Below are 21,173 nucleotides of genomic sequence, written 5' to 3'. Positions count from 1 at the left end.
ACTTACCGTCTGGAGAACTTCGTGGAGTGGAGGAGAAGAAGTGTGATTTGATTTTAAATGTTTTAAATATTAACTTTTTAATGAGGATGAGAGAGAGAGAGAGAGAGAGACATAGAGAGAGAGAGAGAGAGAGAGAGAGAGACAGAGAGAGAGAGAGAGAGACAGAGAGAGACAGAGAGAGAGAGAGAGAGAGACAGAGAGAGAGAGAGAGAGAGAGAGAGAGAGAGAGAGACAGAGAGAGACAGAGAGACAGAGAGAGACAGAGAGAGAGAGAGACATAGAGAGAGAGAGACATAGAGAGAGAGACAGAGAGAGACAGAGAGAGAGAGAGAGAGAGAGACAGAGAGAGAGAGAGAGACAGAGAGAGAGAGAGAGAGAGAGAGAGACAGAGAGAGAGAGAGAGAGAGAGACAGAGAGAGAGAGAGAGACAGAGAGAGAGAGAGAGAGAGAGAGAGACAGAGAGAGAGAGAGAGAGAGACAGACTATCTGCTGCCATCTGGTGGTCGTCCTGAACACAACACTAAATATTCACCAGTCGCATCTTTCTGGTTTAGAAGAAGCAAGAAAATATGAAGTGATTTTCAAAATAAAAATCTCTAAACTTCTTAACGATGTTAAAGAACTGCATTTGACATCATTGCCTTGTTCCAAAAAACTATTTAATGGCACAAATTATTCCATGAAAACGATGAGAAGCAACAAGGAGGAAGTCTCCAGGAAGTCTTAGGAAGTCTTTAGGAAGTCTCCAGGAAGTCTTAGAAGTCTCTAGTAAGTCTTAGGAAGTCTTTAGGAAGTCTCCAGGAAGTCTTATGAAGTCTCCAGGAAGTCTTAGGAAGTCTTTAGGAAGTCTCTAGGAAGTCTCCAGGAAGTCTTAGAAGTCTCTAGTAAGTCTTAGGAAGTCTTTAGGAAGTCTCCAGGAAGTCTTAGGAAGTCTCCAGGAAGTCTTAGAAGTCTCCAGGAAGTCTCTAGTAAGTCTTAGGAAGTCTTAGGAAGTCTCCAGGAAGTCTCTAGTAAGTCTTAGGAAGTCTCCAGGAAGTCTCCAGGAAGTCTTAGGAAGTCTCCAGGAAGTCTCCAGTAAATCTCTAATAAGTCTTAGTAAGTCTCCAGGAAGTCTTTAGGAAGTCTCCAGGAAGTCTCCAGGAAGTCTCTAGTAAGTCTTAGGAAGTCTCCAGGAAGTCTCCAGTAAATCTCTAATAAGTCTTAGTAAGTCTCCAGGAAGTTTTAGGAAGTCTCCAGGAAGTCTTAGGAAGCCTCTAGTAAGTCTCCAGGAAGTCTCTAGGAGGTCTCCAGGAAGTCTCTAGGAGGTCTCGAACATCTTCTTCCTGTCGGCTTTGTCCTCGATGTTCTTACGCCAGTCGCCGACCGCCTCTCCGGGCTGCAGGACGGACACATTGAGCTCAGTGATGCCGCGGCGGCCATTTTCTACGACGACAATAAGGCGACGAGACTCACCTCCTCCTTGACCTCCTTCTTGACCTGCTTCAGGTTGGCCCTCAGGTCCATGGTCACCTTGTGCTTCCCCCCCAGCAGAGCCTGCAGCATGGAGTCGGCCGACATGCGGACCTTCTTCAGGGCCGGCTTCTTCACGCCGGCCAGCTCCACCACCTTGATCCTCAGATCGTCGATCTGGAGGCAGAAGAAATATGAATATAAAATATGTACGACTCAAAGAAAACAGAGCAAATATGACTTTTAGATCCCTGATCACATTACGTACTACCCATAATTAATGATCCATATTAACAGATACGGATCCATATTGTTGTTTGATTACAGCAGCTGGTCTACAAGGGTTACAATCTTTTAACAGATCTGAAGTCAGTAAACCATCGAAAATACAGAATGTTACACTTTTGCAACATTGTTCCATTAATGTGTTCATGACTGTAATGCAACATTGTTCCATTAATGTGTTCATGACTGTAATGCAACATTGTTCCATTAATGTGTTCATCACTGTAATGCAACATTGTTCCATTAATGTGTTCATCACTGTAATGGAACATTGTTCCATTAATGTGTTCATCACTGTAATGGAACATTGTTCCATTAATGTGTTCATCACTGTAATGGAAGCCTCTCCACCTCTTTGTCGGCCTTCTGGACTTTGGACTCGGAGTCGTATCTCTCCTCGTCGAGCTTGTCGAGGGCCTGGTGCAGCTTTTTGCACATTTCCTGTTGATAAAAGAGAAAGTCATCTCTTCCTCAGAGTGAAGCTCGTATGTTTATGGGATGTTTGTCTTTTATACCATCAGAGCCGCCTGGTCTCCGCTCAGGTCGGGGGCGGAGCATCTCTCCGCCATGTACGCTTCTTTGGCGGCCACATTCTCGCCGGCTTCCTGCTCCAGCCAGGTGGCAGCGATCTGCAGGATCACACTCTGCAGGACCAACATGGATGGATTAGTGACCCGGACAACAGGGCCCCAAGGGCCCCAAGAGTCAGGGGCCCCACAGGCCTTCACCTTGAAATGTGACTCAAAACAAATACAACAAACACAAAGACACTCAAAACAAACACAAACAGACTCAAAACAAACACAAAGAGACACAAAACAAACAGAGAGACTCAAAACAAACACAAAGACACTCAAAACAAACACAAAGAGACACAAAACAAACACAAAGACACTCAAAACAAACACAAAGAGACTGAAAACAAAACAAACACAAAGAGACTGAAAACAAAACAAACACAAAGAGACTGAAAACAAACACAAAGAGACACAAAACAAACACAGAGAGACACAAAACAAACACAGAGAGACACAAAACAAACACAGAGACTCAAAACAAAACAAACAGACTCAAAACAAACACAAAGAGACACAAAACAAACACAAAGAGACTGAAAACAAAACAAACAGACTGAAAACAAAACAAACAGACTCAAAACAAAACAAACAGACTCAAAACAAACACAAAGAGACACAAAACAAACACAAACAGACTCAAAACAAACACAAAGAGACACAAAACAAACACAGAGAGACACAAAACAAACACAAAGACACTCAAAACAAACACAGAGAGACTCAAAACAAACACAAAGACACTCAAAACAAACACAGAGAGACTCAAAACAAAACAAACAGACTCAAAACAAACACAAAGAGACACAAAACAAACACAAACAGACTCAAAACAAACACTAAGACACTCAAAACAAAACAAACAGACACAAAACAAACACAAAGAGACTGAAAACAAACACAAAGAGACACAAGACAACTACAAAGAGACTCGTAGCAACCAGTAAGAGATGAATACCCACAGAAACATAAAAACTACAAAAAGACACAAAATGACCACAAAGAGACACTGAACAGAAAAAAACCTGTTGTCTCATAACTCGTTGTCTCATAACTCGTTGTCTCATAACTCGTTGTCTCATAACCTGTTGTCTCATAACTCGTTGTCTCATAACTCGTTGTCTCATAACTCGTTGTCTCATAACTCGTTGTCTCATAACCTGTTGTCTCATAACTCGTTGTCTCATAACTCGTTGTCTCATAACTCGTTGTCTCATAACCTGTTGTCTCATAACTCGTTGTCTCATAACTCGTTGTCTCATAACCTGTTGTCTCATAACCTGTTGTCTCATAACTCGTTGTCTCATAACTCGTTGTCTCATAACCTGTTGTCTCATAACTCGTTGTCTCATAACTCGTTGTCTCATAACTTGTTGTCTCATAACCTGTTGTCTCATAACCTGTTGTCTCATAACTCGTTGTCTCATAACCTGTTGTCTCATAACTTGTTGTCTCATAACCTGTTGTCTCATAACCTGTTGTCTCATAACTCGTTGTCTCATAACCTGTTGTCTCATAACCTGTTGTCTCATAACTTGTTGTCTCATAACTCGTTGTCTCATAACTTGTTGTCTCATAACCTGTTGTCTCATAACTCGTTGTCTCGTAACTCGTTGTCTCGTAACTCGTTGTCTCGTAACTCGTTGTCTCGTAACTCGTTGTCTCATAACTTGTTGTCTCATAACCTGTTGTCTCATAACCTGTTGTCTCATAACTCGTTGTCTCATAACCTGTTGTCTCATAACTCGTTGTCTCATAACCTGTTGTCTCATAACTTGTTGTCTCATAACCTGTTGTCTCATAACCTGTTGTCTCATAACTCGTTGTCTCATAACCTGTTGTCTCATAACTTGTTGTCTCATAACCTGTTGTCTCATAACCTGTTGTCTCATAACTCCTTGTCTCATAACCTGTTGTCTCATAACTTGTTGTCTCATAACTCGTTGTCTCATAACTTGTTGTCTCATAACTCGTTGTCTCATAACTCCTTGTCTCATAACCTGTTGTCTCATAACTTGTTGTCTCATAACCTGTTGTCTCATAACTCGTTGTCTCATAACCTGTTGTCTAATAACCTGTTGTCTCATAACCTGTTGTCTCATAACCTGTTGTCTCATAACTCGTTGTCTCATAACTCGTTGTCTCATAACTCGTTGTCTCATAACCTGTTGTCTCATAACCTGTTGTCTCATAACTCGTTGTCTCATAACTTGTTGTCTCATAACCTGTTGTCTCATAACCTGTTGTCTCATAACTCGTTGTCTCATAACTTGTTGTCTCATAACCTGTTGTCTCATAACCTGTTGTCTCATAACTCGTTGTCTCATAACTTGTTGTCTCATAACTCGTTGTCTCATAACTCGTTGTCTCATAACCTGTTGTCTCATAACCTGTTGTCTCATAACTCGTTGTCTCATAACCTGTTGTCTCATAACCTGTTGTCTCATAACTCGTTGTCTCATAACTCGTTGTCTCATAACCTGTTGTCTCATAACCTGTTGTCTCATAACTCGTTGTCTCATAACTCGTTGTCTCATAACCTGTTGTCTCATAACTCGTTGTCTCATAACTCGTTGTCTCATAACCTGTTGTCTCATAACTCATTGTCTCATAACTTGTTGTCTCATAACTCGTTGTCTCATAACCTGTTGTCTCATAACCTGTTGTCTCATAACTTGTTGTCTCATAACTCGTTGTCTCATAACACGTTGTCTCATAACCTGTTGTCTCATAACCTGTTGTCTCATAACTCGTTGTCTCATAACTCGTTGTCTCATAACTCGTTGTCTCATTACCTGTTGTCTCATAACTTGTTGTCTCATAACTCGTTGTCTCATAACTCGTTGTCTCATAACCTGTTGTCTCATAACTTGTTGTCTCATAACTCGTTGTCTCATAACTCGTTGTCTCATAACCTGTTGTCTCATAACTTGTTGTCTCATAACTCGTTGTCTCATAACCTGTTGTCTCATAACCTGTTGTCTCATAACTCGTTGTCTCATAACTTGTTATCTCATAACCTGTTGTCTCATAACCTGTTGTCTCATAACTCGTTGTCTCATAACCTGTTGTCTCATAACTTGTTGTCTCATAACCTGTTGTCTCATAACTCGTTGTCTCATAACCTGTTGTCTCATAACTTGTTGTCTCATAACCTGTTGTCTCATAACCTGTTGTCTCATAACTCGTTGTCTCATAACCTGTTGTCTCATAACTTGTTGTCTCATAACCTGTTGTCTCATAACCTGTTGTCTCATAACTCGTTGTCTCATAACTTGTTGTCTCATAACTCGTTGTCTCATAACTCGTTGTCTCATAACCTGTTGTCTCATAACCTGTTGTCTCATAACTCGTTGTCTCATAACCTGTTGTCTCATAACCTGTTGTCTCATAACTCGTTGTCTCATAACTCGTTGTCTCATAACCTGTTGTCTCATAACCTGTTGTCTCATAACTCGTTGTCTCATAACCTGTTGTCTCATAACCTGTTGTCTCATAACTCGTTGTCTCATAACTCGTTGTCTCATAACCTGTTGTCTCATAACTCATTGTCTCATAACTTGTTGTCTCATAACTCGTTGTCTCATAACCTGTTGTCTCATAACCTGTTGTCTCATAACTCGTTGTCTCATAACTCGTTGTCTCATAACACGTTGTCTCATAACCTGTTGTCTCATAACCTGTTGTCTCATAACTCGTTGTCTCATAACTCGTTGTCTCATAACTCGTTGTCTCATTACCTGTTGTCTCATAACTTGTTGTCTCATAACTCGTTGTCTCATAACTCGTTGTCTCATAACCTGTTGTCTCATAACTTGTTGTCTCATAACTCGTTGTCTCATAACTCGTTGTCTCATAACCTGTTGTCTCATAACTTGTTGTCTCATAACTCGTTGTCTCATAACTCGTTGTCTCATAACCTGTTGTCTCATAACTTGTTGTCTCATAACTTGTTATCTCATAACCTGTTGTCTCATAACTCGTTGTCTCATAACTCGTTGTCTCATAACCTGTTGTCTCATAACTTGTTGTCTCATAACCTGTTGTCTCATAACTCGTTGTCTCATAACCTGTTGTCTCATAACTTGTTGTCTCATAACCTGTTGTCTCATAACTCGTTGTCTCATAACTCGTTGTCTCATAACCTGTTGTCTCATAACTTGTTGTCTCATAACCTGTTGTCTCATAACTTGTTGTCTCATAACTCGTTGTCTCATAACTGTTGTCTCATAACTCTGTTGTCTCATAACTCTGTTGTCTCATAACCTGTTGTCTCATAACTTGTTGTCTCATAACTCGTTGTATCATAACCTGTTGTCTAATAACCTGTGTCTCATAACCTGTTGTCTCATAACCTGTTGTCTCATAACTCGTTGTCTCATAACTCGTTGTCTCATAACTCGTTGTCTCATAACCTGTTGTCTCATAACCTGTTGTCTCATAACTCGTTGTCTCATAACTTGTTGTCTCATAACCTGTTGTCTCATAACCTGTTGTCTCATAACTCGTTGTCTCATAACTTGTTGTCTCATAACCTGTTGTCTCATAACCTGTTGTCTCATAACTCGTTGTCTCATAACTTGTTGTCTCATAACTCGTTGTCTCATAACTCGTTGTCTCATAACCTGTTGTCTCATAACCTGTTGTCTCATAACTCGTTGTCTCATAACCTGTTGTCTCATAACCTGTTGTCTCATAACTCGTTGTCTCATAACTCGTTGTCTCATAACCTGTTGTCTCATAACCTGTTGTCTCATAACTCGTTGTCTCATAACCTCGTTGTCTCATAACCTGTTGTCTCATAACTCTGTTGTCTCATAACTCGTTGTCTCATAACTCTGTTGTCTCATAAACTCTGTTGTCTCATAACTTGTTGTCTCATAACTCGTTGTCTCATAACTCGTTGTCTCATAACCTGTTGTCTCATAACTCGTTGTCTCATAACTCGTTGTCTCATAACTTGTTGTCTCATAACTTGTTGTCTCATAACTTGTTGTCTCATAACCTGTTGTCTCATAACTCGTTGTCTCATAACTCGTTGTCTCATAACCTGTTGTCTCATAACTTGTTGTCTCATAACTCGTTGTCTCATAACTCGTTGTCTCATAACCTGTTGTCTCATAACTTGTTGTCTCATAACCTGTTGTCTCATAACCTGTTGTCTCATAACTCGTTGTCTCATAACTTGTTGTCTCATAACCTGTTGTCTCATAACCTGTTGTCTCATAACCTGTTGTCTCATAACTACGTTGTCTCATAACCTGTTGTCTCATAACTTGTTGTCTCATAACCTGTTGTCTCATAACTTGTTGTCTCATAACTTGTTGTCTCATAACTTTGTTGTCTCATAACTCGTTGTCTCATAACTCGTTGTCTCATAACCTGTTGTCTCATAACTCGTTGTCTCATAACTTGTTGTCTCATAACTCGTTGTCTCATAACCTGTTGTCTCATAACCTGTTGTCTCATAACTTGTTGTCTCATAACTCGTTGTCTCATAACTCGTTGTCTCATAACCTGTTGTCTCATAACTCGTTGTCTCATAACTTGTTGTCTCATAACTCGTTGTCTCATAACTCGTTGTCTCATAACCTGTTGTCTCATAACTCGTTGTCTCATAACCTGTTGTCTCATAACTCGTTGTCTCATAACTCGTTGTCTCATAACCTGTTGTCTCATAACTTGTTGTCTCATAACTCTGTTGTCTCATAACTCTGTTGTCTCATAACTTGTTGTCTCATAACTCGTTGTCTCATAACTCGTTGTCTCATAACTCGTTGTCTCATAACTCGTTGTCTCATAACCCGTTGTCTCATAACTCGTTGTCTCATAACTCGTTGTCTCATAACTCGTTGTCTCATAACCTGTTGTCTCATAACCTGTTGTCTCATAACTTGTTGTCTCATAACCTGTTGTCTCATAACCTGTTGTCTCATAACTTGTTGTCTCATAACCTGTTGTCTCATAACTTGTTGTCTCATAACTCGTTGTCTCATAACCTGTTGTCTCATAACTTGTTGTCTCATAACTCGTTGTCTCATAACCTGTTGTCTCATAACTTGTTGTCTCATAACTTGTTGTCTCATAACTCCTTGTCTCATAACCTGTTGTCTCATAACTTGTTGTCTCATAACTCGTTGTCTCATAACTTGTTGTCTCATAACCTGTTGTCTCATAACCTGTTGTCTCATAACTTGTTGTCTCATAACTCGTTGTCTCATAACCTGTTGTCTCATAACCTGTTGTCTCATAACTTGTTGTCTCATAACCTGTTGTCTCATAACTCGTTGTCTCATAACTTGTTGTCTCATAACCTGTTGTCTCATAACCTGTTGTCTCATAACTTGTTGTCTCATAACTCGTTGTCTCATAACCTGTTGTCTCATAACTTGTTGTCTCATAACCTGTTGTCTCATAACTTGTTGTCTCATAACTTGTTGTCTCATAACCTGTTGTCTCATAACTCGTTGTCTCATAACTCGTTGTCTCATAACTTGTTGTCTCATAACCTGTTGTCTCATAACTCGTTGTCTCATAACTCGTTGTCTCATAACTTGTTGTCTCATAACCTGTTGTCTCATAACTTGTTGTCTCATAACTTGTTGTCTCATAACTCGTTGTCTCATAACCTGTTGTCTCATAACTCGTGGTCTCATAACCTGTTGTCTCATAACTTGTTGTCTCATAACTTGTTGTCTCATAACTTGTTGTCTCATAACTTGTTGTCTCATAACTCGTTGTCTCATAACCTGTTGTCTCATAACTCGTGGTCTCATAACCTGTTGTCTCATAACTTGTTGTCTCATAACTTGTTGTCTCATAACTTGTTGTCTCATAACTTGTTGTCTCATAACTTGTTGTCTCATAACCTGTTGTCTCATAACTTGTTGTCTCATAACCTGTTGTCTCATAACTTGTTGTCTCATAACCTGTTGTCTCATAACCTGTTGTCTCATAACCTGTTGTCTCATAACTCGTGGTCTCATAACCTGTTGTCTCATAACCTGTTGTCTCATAACTTGTTGTCTCATAACCTGTTGTCTCATAACCTGTTGTCTCATAACCTGTTGTCTCATAACCTGTTGTCTCATAACTCGTTGTCTCATAACCTGTTGTCTCATAACCTGTTGTCTCATAACTTGTTGTCTCATAACCTGTTGTCTCATAACCTGTTGTCTCATAACCTGTTGTCTCATAACTCGTTGTCTCATAACCTGTTGTCTCATAACCTGTTGTCTCATAACCTGTTGTCTCATAACTCGTTGTCTCATAACTTGTTGTCTCATAACCTGTTGTCTCATAACCTGTTGTCTCATAACTTGTTGTCTCATAACTTGTTGTCTCATAACCTGTTGTCTCATAACTCGTGGTCTCATAACTCGTTGTCTCATAACCTGTTGTCTCATAACTTGTTGTCTCATAACCTGTTGTCTCATAACTCGTTGTCTCATAGCCTGTTGTCTCATAACCTGTTGTCTCATAACTTGTTGTCTCATAACCTGTTTTCTCATAACCTGTTGTCTCATAACTTGTTGTCTCATAACTCGTTGTCTCATAACTTGTTGTCTCATAACTCGTTGTCTCATAACTCGTTGTCTCATAACCTGTTGTCTCATAACTCGTGGTCTCATAACCTGTTGTCTCATAACCTGTTGTCTCATAACTCGTGGTCTCATAACTCGTTGTCTCATAACCTGTTGTCTCATAACCTGTTGTCTCATAACCTGTTGTCTCATAACCTGTTGTCTCATAACTCGTTGTCTCATAACTCGTTGTCTCATAACTTGTTGTCTCATAACTCGTTGTCTCATAACTTGTTGTCTCATAACCTGTTGTCTCATAACCGGTTGTCTCATAATCTGTTGTCTCATAACCTGTTGTCTCATAACCTGTTGTCTCATAACTCGTTGTCTCATAACTCGTTGTCTCATAACTTGTTGTCTCATAACTTGTTGTCTCATAATTCGTTGTCTCATAACCTGTTGTCTCATAACCGGTTGTCTCATAATCTGTTGTCTCATAACCTGTTGTCTCATAACCTGTTGTCTCATAACTCGTTGTCTCATAACTCGTTGTCTCATAACTTGTTGTCTCATAACTTGTTGTCTCATAATTCGTTGTCTCATAACCTGTTGTCTCATAACTTGTTGTCTCATAACTTGTTGTCTCATAACTCGTTGTCTCATAACTCGTTGTCTCATAACTTGTTGTCTCATAACTTGTTGTCTCATAATTCGTTGTCTCATAACCTGTTGTCTCATAACTCGTTGTCTCATAACTTGTTGTCTCATAACTTGTTGTCTCATAACTTGTTGTCTCATAATTCGTTGTCTCATAACCTGTTGTCTCATAACCTGTTGTCTCATAACTTGTTGTCTCATAACTTGTTGTCTCATAACTCGTTGTCTCATAACCTGTTGTCTCATAACTTGTTGTCTCATAACTCGTTGTCTCATAACTTGTTGTCTCATAACCTGTTGTCTCATAATTCGTTGTCTCATAACCTGTTGTCTCATAACCTGTTGTCTCATAACTTGTTGTCTCATAACTTGTTGTCTCATAACTCGTTGTCTCATAACCTGTTGTCTCATAACTTGTTGTCTCATAACTTGTTGTCTCATAACTCGTTGTCTCATAACCTGTTGTCTCATAACTCGTGGTCTCATAACCTGTTGTCTCATAACCTGTTGTCTCATAACTTGTTGTCTCATAACCTGTTGTCTCATAACTCGTTGTCTCATAACTTGTTGTCTCATAACTTGTTGTCTCATAACTCGTTGTCTCATAACTCGTTGTCTCATAACTCGTTGTCTCATAACCTGTTGTCTCATAACCTGTTGTCTCATAACTTGTTGTCTCATAACTCGTTGTCTCATAACCTGTTGTCTCATAACTCGTTGTCTCATAACTCGTTGTCTCATAACTCGTTGTCTCATAACTCGTTGTCTCATAACCCGTTGTCTCATAACTCGTTGTCTCATAACTCGTTGTCTCATAACTCCTTGTCTCATAACCTGTTGTCTCATAACCTGTTGTCTCATAACTTGTTGTCTCATAACTCGTTGTCTCATAACTCGTTGTCTCATAACCTGTTGTCTCATAACTTGTTGTCTCATAACTCGTTGTCTCATAACTCGTTGTCTCATAACCTGTTGTCTCATAACTTGTTGTCTCATAACTCGTTGTCTCATAACCTGTTGTCTCATAACTCGTTGTCTCATAACTCGTTGTCTCATAACTCGTTGTCTCATAACTCGTTGTCTCATAACCCGTTGTCTCATAACTCGTTGTCTCATAACTCGTTGTCTCATAACTCCTTGTCTCATAACCTGTTGTCTCATAACCTGTTGTCTCATAACTTGTTGTCTCATAACTCGTTGTCTCATAACTCGTTGTCTCATAACCTGTTGTCTCATAACCTGTTGTCTCATAACTTGTTGTCTCATAACTCGTGGTCTCATAACCTGTTGTCTCATAACTCGTTGTCTCATAACTTGTTGTCTCATAACCTGTTGTCTCATAACTCGTGGTCTCATAACTCGTCCATAAGACTTGCTAGTTACTTCCTGACACACCCGACCATGAAGCTGTAACATGTGAGCACTCGTGCATCTTTATGTATTATTTATGTTCTCCTGATTATGAATGAATTGATAAACTCACCTTGAGATGATGCCTGCGGCTCGACGTCATCTTCTTTGGCCTTTACGAAGAAGAGTATTAATAACCACGTCCAGGGTTACTTCATAACATCTGCAGACATGTCTGTCTTTAGATTAATAGAAATCAATAAAGTCATACTCACTCAGACATCTTGACTTCTTTGTAGTTTCAGACTGCTGATTATCAGAAAGATGAACTGAAACCATTAAAACCATAACATGTTGTTAGCTTGTATAAACACTTGTTTATCAACAGATGAACAATAACATACAATATTATTATATTATACAAATCAGGAAATATCAAAGACTCTAATTCTAGATGTGCTAAAAAAAAAAAAAAATTTTATAAACTGAAACAAGACCATTTTTATCATATTTATGTTTCATTATTTTATTATTTATCTGTCAGTAATACAAACCCAAACTTTATAATATAACTATATATTCTTGATTATGATTGATTATGATTATTATCACATCTCTTACAAATTCTTTTGTATCATATTTCAAATTCATTGTACAAAAAAAAAAAATTATAGTATTATATATATATGTATGTATATATATATATATACATATATATATGTATATATATATACATATATATTGTATATATATATATATACAATATACATATATTGTGTATATATACACAGTATATACATATATATAATACTATAATCTTGTTTTTTTATTTTGTTTTTTAAAATAACTAAATATTAAATAATAATAATAATAATAGTTATTATTCTGAAAACACAACAGATGAATCATCTAAAGTCTATGAACTGCTTTATATTAATAAAGTGTATGTTTGGGGGCCTCTTGGGGATCCGGGTGTCAGGTCAGAGCTAATCCTGGCCGGGGGTCAAAGGTCAACGGTGACATTCATGATGATTTGTTTATGAGCAGCAACGGGAGAAGTTTCTAGTGAGGTAACGATCAAAATAATAAGCTGTAAACCAAACTCCATTCATAACTTCACATATTTAATATCAGCTGATTAAAGTAGCTTTTAATGTCATTTGCAACATTTAACATTGACGAGAAGCAGATTTTAAAAAGGCTTTTCATGCTCTTGTTGTTTTCATTTGTGGACATTTTTAATGTCATTATTATTATTATTATTATTATTATTATTATTATTATGGCAGTTAATACTAATAATTCAGTAAATGCAGAACGAGACAGATGTTGAGTTTCCTCGGAGGTCAGTGGACCTGAAGGAGCCGAATAATAAAAGATCAAAACTAAAAGCATAAGAAGTATTCAACAAATATGAGTCAGCGGTTTAAGAACTTAACGCATAAATCCTCATTTTCACTTCAAACTTAACGTTGTTCAATATGAACCGATATTAATGACTTCTTTATTTGCTCTTTTGTCAACATCTTCACAAACTAAAACATCCCGTGACACGTTATGATTATGATTATAACAATAAACCAAAGGAATAAATAAATAATAAACCAGACGAAGAGTTTCTCACCTTCGCAGCGACGATGACGAGCAGGATGGCAGGGACCGAAGGGAGGGCCGGGACACTGAAAAGGGAAATCTGCGGCGGTATTTATGCGCTCGCTCTTCTCTTTTATGGACACGAGGAACTCGCCAGCTCCTGAAATATCTTCTTCTCTGAGCGCCTCATAAATCCATAAAGGGACGTGACAGGAAAGAGGAAATATAGTTCAATAAATACAATATCACATATTCACGCCTTCTTCTCGGATTAAACCAGTTCTGATTTGACATGTTTGTGTGTTTTTTAAGGCTAATTTATCAACATCTGGCTGAGATGTTGATTAAAGAAACAACAACATATATTGTTTCTGTAATAATACAGTTTGTTATGTATCTGGTTTATATCAAAGTGAAGAACATAACAATCATAAATGTTTAGTTTGTTATGTATCTGGTTTATGTCAAAGTGAAGAACATAACAATCATAAATGTTTAGTTTGTTATGTATCTGGTTTATGTCAAAGTGAAGAACATAACAATCATAAATGTGTCACACAGGACCTGAACAGAGGTCTCCTGTGTGAAAGTCCTGTTTGCTTGATGCAGTCAAAAGTAGACAGTTCAGTGGATTAAGAAGTATACATGAAATATAAATATGTAAGTAAAGTACAAGTACCTGGACTATGTAAATATAAAAGATGAATAAAGAGATGCAAACTTTAGAGACTCTTTTCTGTTGCCTTTCAGATCCAGACAACTGAAAACATTAAAATAAAGATCCATAACTGTATCTGCATACACAACAATATTTACTGGAGAAATGTATTAAAAACACACAATTATTGAATGTGTAGTGATGATGCTCACCTTCTGCTGGAGTCTCTGATCAATATCGTTCATTAGAAAATAATAATACATTTATATATATGAGATATACGTGCAATAATTAATTACATTTAAATGCTAATTATTTATACAAAGTTTCATATTGAAATATTAAAGTGTGTTTTTAAAGACAGAAAAACAAACAGTATTTTGTAAATTGTTGTCTTTAGGCCGTTTATGTCCAAACATTTTGTGATTTAAAGAATTTAAAGAAGTCTTCCTCAGGTGTGAAACAGCAAGTCCTCTGCTGACACCTGGTGGTGGATGAAGGCCACAACACCTTCAGACGTTTACAAGGACTACAACACGATGTTTATGACGTCATGAAAGCAGACGGAAGTGTTTAATACGATATTTATAAACGGATATAACTACGTAGATGATGAGACTTAATAATAATAAACTGTAATAATATGAAATGTGTTTTCACAAGAGACGATATAACGTCGGACTTATATCTGCTTAGAAATACATTATTGTTTAATAATTAAATGGGTATTTGCTGCCTATTAATGTTAAATGAAGGGACTTTAATTAAATTGTTGCAGAATATTATTTTCCATGTCAGAAGCCGTGACTGAGGAAATATTTAGCTCTTAAAAAATATAAAACATTATTATTATTATTATTAAAGGTACGAGGTGGTTAAAAACCTTAGCACCTTAGTTATGTTATATTTATAGTTATGTTTGGTTAATTACTAATTAAAATGTAGAATAAAAAGTGTAGATTTACTCAATACAAATGATCTGAGTATTATATATGAATAAATATAAAGTACTTCACATGAACGGTTGAAGTGGTGAACGGCTACAAAGAGAAATCTTTTTGGAGTTTATTTTAAATGTGAAATTTCTAAATGTGAACTCATATTAAAAAAAAATTCGAGTCAGATTGCACTTTTCACAGCTCCCTGAACACCCGGACGGAGACGTAAATAAAAAATAAAAGTTATTTTTATTTATTCTAATGGCATTAAAGAACAGTAACTATATTGACTTTGACTGTCAGTAAATGTGTTAACGTATCCTAAAACACAAACAGGAAACAGCTAAATGTTTTAATCTGAAGGAGTTTGATGTGAATAACTCACGTTTATTACAAAAACAATACGAAGCAGGAAGTTGTTAAAAGGGAACCTCGGCAGCACGGGAGGAAACAGGAAGTCTCCTTTCAGAATAAAAGTCTATTATTAGACAGTTGTCACCTAACCACTCGTTTTACAAATGTACAACAGGCCGAGCTGAAACTCAGTTTTAATGAAACAAAACAAAAAAGCTTTTTCAATTAAATTAGAAATTCCATAAAAAAGTGTGAACAAGTCTCCAGGAAGTCTCTAGAAGGTCTCTAGGAAGTCTCCAGGAAGTCTCTAGGAGGTCTCTAGGAAGTCTCGAACATCTTCTTCCTGTCGGCCTTGTCCTCGATGTTCTTACGCCAGTCGCCAGCGGCTTCAATCGGCTGGAGGAGGAAAAAACAGTTGTTATTACAAGTAATTAACAGTTGTTATTACAAGTTATAAACAGTTGTTATTACAAGTTATAAACAGTTGTTATTACAAGTTATTAACAGTTGGTATTACAAGTAATTAACGGTTGTTATTACAAGTAATAAACAGTTGTTATTACAAGTTATAAACAGTTGTTATTACAAGTTATAAACAGTTGTTATTACAAGTAATAAACAGTTGTTATTACAAGTTATAAACCGTTATTACAAGTTCTTAACAGTTGTTATTACAAGTTATAAACCGTCGTTATTACAAGTTCTTAACAGTTGTTATTACAAGTAATAAACAGTTGTTATTACAAGTTATAAACCGTTATTACAAGTTCTTAACAGTTGTTATTACAAGTTATAAACCGTCGTTATTACAAGTTCTTAACAGTTGTTATTACAAGTAATAAACAGTTGTTATTACAAGTTATAAACCGTCGTTATTACAAGTTCTTAACAGTTGTTATTACAAGTTATAAACAGTTGTTATTACAAGTTATAAACAGTTGTTATTACAAGTAATAAACAGTTGTTATTACAAGTTCTTAACAGTTGTTATTACAAGTTATAAACCGTCGTTATTACAAGTTCTTAACAGTTGTTATTACAAGTAATAAACAGTTGTTATTACAAGTTATTAACAGTTGGTATTACAAGTAATTAACAGTTGTTATTACAAGTTATAAACCGTTGTTATTACATGTAATTAACAGTTGTTATTACAAGTTATTAACAGTTGGTATTACAAGTAATTAACAGTTGTTATTACAAGTTATAAACCGTTGTTATTACATGTAATTAACAGTTGGTATTACACTTTATTGTGATTAGAAAACTATTTTTATTCCATCTTCTGCTTTGCATAATTTCTCGCCCAAATAAAATTATTTTTGGTCATGAAAATTAGAGTTTTTATAAACTATAATCTTAAGATTTTAGTGTAAATTTACAACTTTAATACTTAAATCTTTGTTATTTTTCTTGGAATAATAAACCCACCCTAATAACTATAACTACTATAACTAAGTATAACTATTACGGTATGTTCGCCTATACAGACTCATGTTTATATTATCTTCCATAATAGTTTAGCTTACAGTAACTAAATCTAGTTATAATATTTCTGTTGAACACGTCTTCTGGAAGTATAGATTCCTGCATTTTTATTTTATTTTTTATTGTGACTTTTTTTAACAATTTTTAACAAGGACGCACACAGTAAATGAACTTTATTATGGAAATAATGTTTTGAATCAAGATCATTGGTTTTTTCGATTTGCCTGTCCTTTGTATGAAGTTAATACTATTCATATTTTAGTAATAATCTTTAAACAAACACTGAAGGGTCTTCATGTTGGGTCGCTGTGACACCATTTCTCAATATATTGATTATTATATATAAACCAAACAATCAGACGAATAATGGAGAAATTCAGCAGATTAATTTATAATAAAAAATAATCAGAGGTTTAATAGTTCAAAACGAGCCCCACCACAACAATAAAATAACAATAATAACAATAATGATAGTAGTAAATGTTATTATTGTTATTATCTAATAATACAACATATATCCTTGTTATACTTTTACTTAAACTACACATTCTCATTATGTAATGCAGTATTTTCTTAGTACCTTTCCTCTAATAAAGCATCAGAATATTCTTCTGAGGGCTGAATGATGAATATGTTGATTAAACATTAGTTTTAAAGACTCACCTCCTCCTTGACCTCCTTCTTGACCTGCTTCAGGTTGGCCCTCAGGTCCATGTTGACCGTGTGCTTGGAGCCCAGCAGAGCCTTCAACATGGCGTCGGCCGACATGCGGACTCTCTTCAGGGCCGGCTTCTTCACTCCAGCCAGGTCCACCACTTTGATCTTCAGGTCTTCAATCTGAGAGCGACCGAGCACAAAGCCGATGACGTGTCTTTCTTTTTGTCATTGACTCAAAACCTGCAGCTTATTTTGACTCTGACGCTTCCCGAAGCCTCCGGTTTCGACATTTGGGCCGTCGCCATCTTGTTTTTATTGCAACCAGTGAACAGGAAGTGACCACATGTGGACTGAAGGAGGAGGGACGTAGAGACGCTGAACCTCCAACCCTCCACACAAGGAAACTCGATTTCAGTGAACACTGAAAGCATGCCGAACATATTTCATAAAGCTAAGTAGCCTTGGGAGCTACACGATTGGCGAGTGGTCTAGTCGCTGGCAAAATATAGATATTTGGTCATTCATTTAGTTGGTGTTTGGAGCATGAAAACACAGCATATATATTATTGTAGCCCTGGTTCTGCTGTTTAATTTGATCTTTAATGTTTTGGTGATTAGTCCAATGTCTTTTACCCAACGTCTCGCTCGGGATCGGAGGTTGTCGCTGGTTTGTATAATGAGGTAGAGTCGCTGGTTTGTATAATGAGGTAGAGTCGCTGGTTTGTATAATGAGGTAGAGTTGCTGGTTTGTATAATGAGGTAGAGTCGCTGGTTTGTATAATGAGGTAGAGTCGCTGGTTTGCGTAATGAGGTAGAGTCACTGGTTTGTATAATGAGGTAGAGTCACTGGTTTGTATAATGAGGTAGAGTCACTGGTTTGTATAATGAGGTAGAGTCAATGGTTTGTATAATGAGGTAGAGTCGCTGGTTTGCATAATGAGGTAGAGTCACTGGTTTGCATAATGAGGTAGATTCACTGGTTTGTATAATGAGGTAGAGTCACTGGTTTGTATAATGAGGTAGAGTCACTGGTTTGCGTAATGAGGTAGATTCACTGGTTTGTGTAATAAGGTAGATTCACTTGTGTGTATAATGAGGTAGATTCACGTGTGTGTATAATGAGGTAGAATCACTGGTTTGTATAATGAGGTAGAGTCACTGGTTTGCGTAATGAGGTAGAATCACTGGTTTGCGTAATGAGGTAGATTCACTTGTGTGTATAATGAGGTGGATTCACTTGTGTGTATAATGACGTAGATTCACTGTTTTGCATAATGAGGTAGAGTCACTGGTTTGCGTAATGAGGTAGAGTCACTGGTTTGCGTAATGATGTATAGTCACTGGTTTGCGTAATGAGGTAGAGTCACTGGTTTGCGTAATGAGGTAGAGTCACTGGTTTGTATAATGAGGTATAGTCACTTGTTTGTATAATGAGGTAGAGTCACTGGTTTGCGTAATGAGGTAGAGTCACTGGTTTGCGTAATGAGGTATAGTCACTGGTTTGCGTAATGAGGTAGAGTCACTGGTTTGCATAATGAGGTAGAGTCACTTGTTTGTATAATGAGGTAGAGTCACTGGTTTGTATAATGAGGTAGAGTCACTGGTTTGCGTAATGAGGTAGAGTCACTGGTTTGTATAATGAGGTAGAGTCACTGGTTTGTATAATGAGGTAGAGTCACTGGTTTGCGTAATGAGGTAGAGTCACATTTGCATGAAGGTGAGGTAGAGTCACGATTATGCAAATTGAGCATGTTTCAGGTCATATTTCCTGTTGCGTTATAAGTTGTGAGCTTGCAGACGCAACAGGAAACATGGGAGAGATCAGATCCGTCTACTGAACGCCAACTGAAGACGTCTCCTTCGCGTCCTCTAAAGGAAGCTCGAAGGCGGCGGCAGGAACTCTCACCTCTTTGTCGGCTTTGCCCACTTTGGACTGCATGTCGTACCGTTCTTCATCCACTTTGTCGAGGAGAGCGGCGATCTTTTTACAGGTTTCCTGAAGACACAAAAACATGACGTTTACTTCCTGATGAGTAACCTCCACTGATGAACGGACTAACAAAGCTTTACTCTCCAGCTCATCTTAAGGCGTGGCCTATTGAAGCTTTAGTCTCCAGCTCATCTTAAGGCGTGGCCTATTGAAGCTTTAGTCTCATCTTTAGGCGTGGCCTATTGAAGCCTTAGTCTCATCTTAAGGCGTGGCCTATTGAAGCTTTAGTCTCCAGCTCATCTTTAGGCGTGGCCTATTGAAGCCTTAGTCTCATCTTTAGGCGTGGCCTATTGAAGCTTTAGTCTCCAGCTCATCTTTAGGCGTGGCCTATTGAAGCCTTAGTCTCATCTTTAGGCGTGGCCTATTGAAGCTTTAGTCTCATCTTTAGGCGTGGCCTATTGAAGCTTTAGTCTCATTTTAAGGCGTGGCCTATTGAAGCTTTAGTCTCATTTTAAGGCATGGCCTATTGAAGCCTTAGTCTCATCTTTAGGCGTGGCCTATTGAAGCCTTAGTCTCATCTTAAGGCGTGGCCTATTGAAGCCTTAGTCTCAGCTTTAGGCGTGGCCTATTGAAGCTTTAGTCTCATCTTTAAGCGTGGCCTATTGAAGCTTTAGTCTCATCTTTAGGCGTGGCCTATTGAAGCTTTAGTCTCATTTTAAGGCGTGGCCTATTGAAGCTTTAGTCTCATCTTTAGGCGTGGCCTATTGAAGCCTTAGTCTCATCTTAAGGCGTGGCCTATTGAAGCTTTAGTCTCATCTTTAGGCGTGGCCTATTAAAGCTTTAGTCTCATCTTTAGGCGTGGCCTATTGAAGCTTTAGTCTCATCTTAAGGCGTGGCCTATTAAAGCTTTAGTCTCATCTTAAGGCGTGGCCTATTGAAGCCTTAGTCTCATCTTATAGGCGTGGCCTATTGAAGCCTTAGTCTCATCTTTAGGCGTGGCCTATTAAAGCTTTAGTCTCATCTTAAGGCGTGGCCTATTGAAGCCTTAGTCTCATCTTATAGGCGTGGCCTATTGAAGCCTTAGTCTCATCTTTAGGCGTGGCCTATTGAAGCTTTAGTCTCATCTTAAGGCGTGGCCTATTGAAGCTTTAGTCTCATCTTATAGGCGTGGCCTATTGAAGCTTTAGTCTCATCTTTAGGCGTGGCCTATTGAAGCTTTAGTCTCATCTTTAGGCGTGGCCTATTGAAGCTTTAGTCTCATCTTAAGGCGTGGCCTAATGAAGCTTTAGTCTCCAGCTCATCTTAAGGCCTATTGAAGCTTTAGTCTCATCTTAAGGCGTGGCCTATTGAAGCTTTAGTCTCCAGCTCATCTTAAGGCCTATTGAAGCCTTAGTCTCATCTTAAGGCATGGCCTAATGAAGCCTTAGTCTCATCTTTAGGCGTGGCCTATTGAAGCCTTAGTCTCATCTTAAGGCCTGGCCTATTGAAGCCTTAGTCTCATCTTAAGGCGTGGCCTATTGAAGCCTTAGTCTCATCTTAAGGCGTGGCCTATTGAAGCTTTAGTCTCATCTTTAGGCGTGGCTTATTGAAGCCTTAGTCTCATCTTTAGGCCTGGCCTATTGAAGCCTTAGTCTCATCTTAAGGCCTGGCCTATTGAAGCCTTAGTCTCATCTTAAGGCGTGGCCTATTGAAGCCTTAGTCTCATCTTAAGGCCTG

At 37.9% G+C, this 21,173-nt stretch overlaps 2 protein-coding genes across 2 annotated transcripts in view; both read right to left on the bottom strand.

Moving 5' to 3' along the window:
• Window positions 1-1,297: 1,297 nt before the first annotated feature.
• On the bottom strand, window positions 1,298-13,495 carry LOC117732201 (troponin I, fast skeletal muscle-like). The gene is made up of 7 exons (XM_034534960.1): window positions 13,464-13,495; window positions 12,115-12,168; window positions 11,973-12,012; window positions 2,250-2,378; window positions 2,086-2,175; window positions 1,453-1,626; window positions 1,298-1,375 (listed from the first exon to the last, which is right to left on the bottom strand). Exons 2-7 carry the CDS (start codon window positions 12,120-12,122, stop codon window positions 1,298-1,300), a joined length of 519 nt encoding a protein of 172 aa, XP_034390851.1. The 5' UTR covers window positions 12,123-12,168; window positions 13,464-13,495.
• Window positions 13,496-15,644: 2,149 nt separating this feature from the next.
• LOC117731925 (troponin I, fast skeletal muscle-like) overlaps window positions 15,645-21,173 on the bottom strand; it is an 11,096-nt gene continuing 5,567 nt past the window's right edge. The window contains exons 4-6 of the mRNA XM_034534484.1: window positions 19,434-19,523; window positions 17,534-17,707; window positions 15,645-15,778 (exon numbers count right to left, since the gene is read on the bottom strand). Coding sequence (XP_034390375.1) covers window positions 15,701-15,778; window positions 17,534-17,707; window positions 19,434-19,523 — 342 coding nt within the window. The 3' untranslated portion in view covers window positions 15,645-15,700. The remainder of the gene's footprint in view (window positions 15,779-17,533; window positions 17,708-19,433; window positions 19,524-21,173) is intronic.

This window comes from Cyclopterus lumpus, chromosome 6 (genome assembly GCF_009769545.1).
Source record: "Cyclopterus lumpus isolate fCycLum1 chromosome 6, fCycLum1.pri, whole genome shotgun sequence".
Classification (NCBI taxonomy): Eukaryota; Metazoa; Chordata; class Actinopteri; order Perciformes; family Cyclopteridae; genus Cyclopterus; species Cyclopterus lumpus.
This window is presented reverse-complemented; position numbering and strand designations above follow the sequence as displayed.

Coding starts and splice junctions, on each gene's coding strand:
- LOC117732201 (XM_034534960.1), bottom strand. Junction 2,379..11,972: donor GCCGCAGGCATCATCTCAAG/GTGAGTTTATCA, acceptor TTGGTCCTGCAG/AGTGTGATCCTGCAGATCGC. Junction 1,627..2,085: donor TCCAGAAGGCCGACAAAGAG/GTGGAGAGGCTT, acceptor TTCTGCCTCCAG/ATCGACGATCTGAGGATCAA.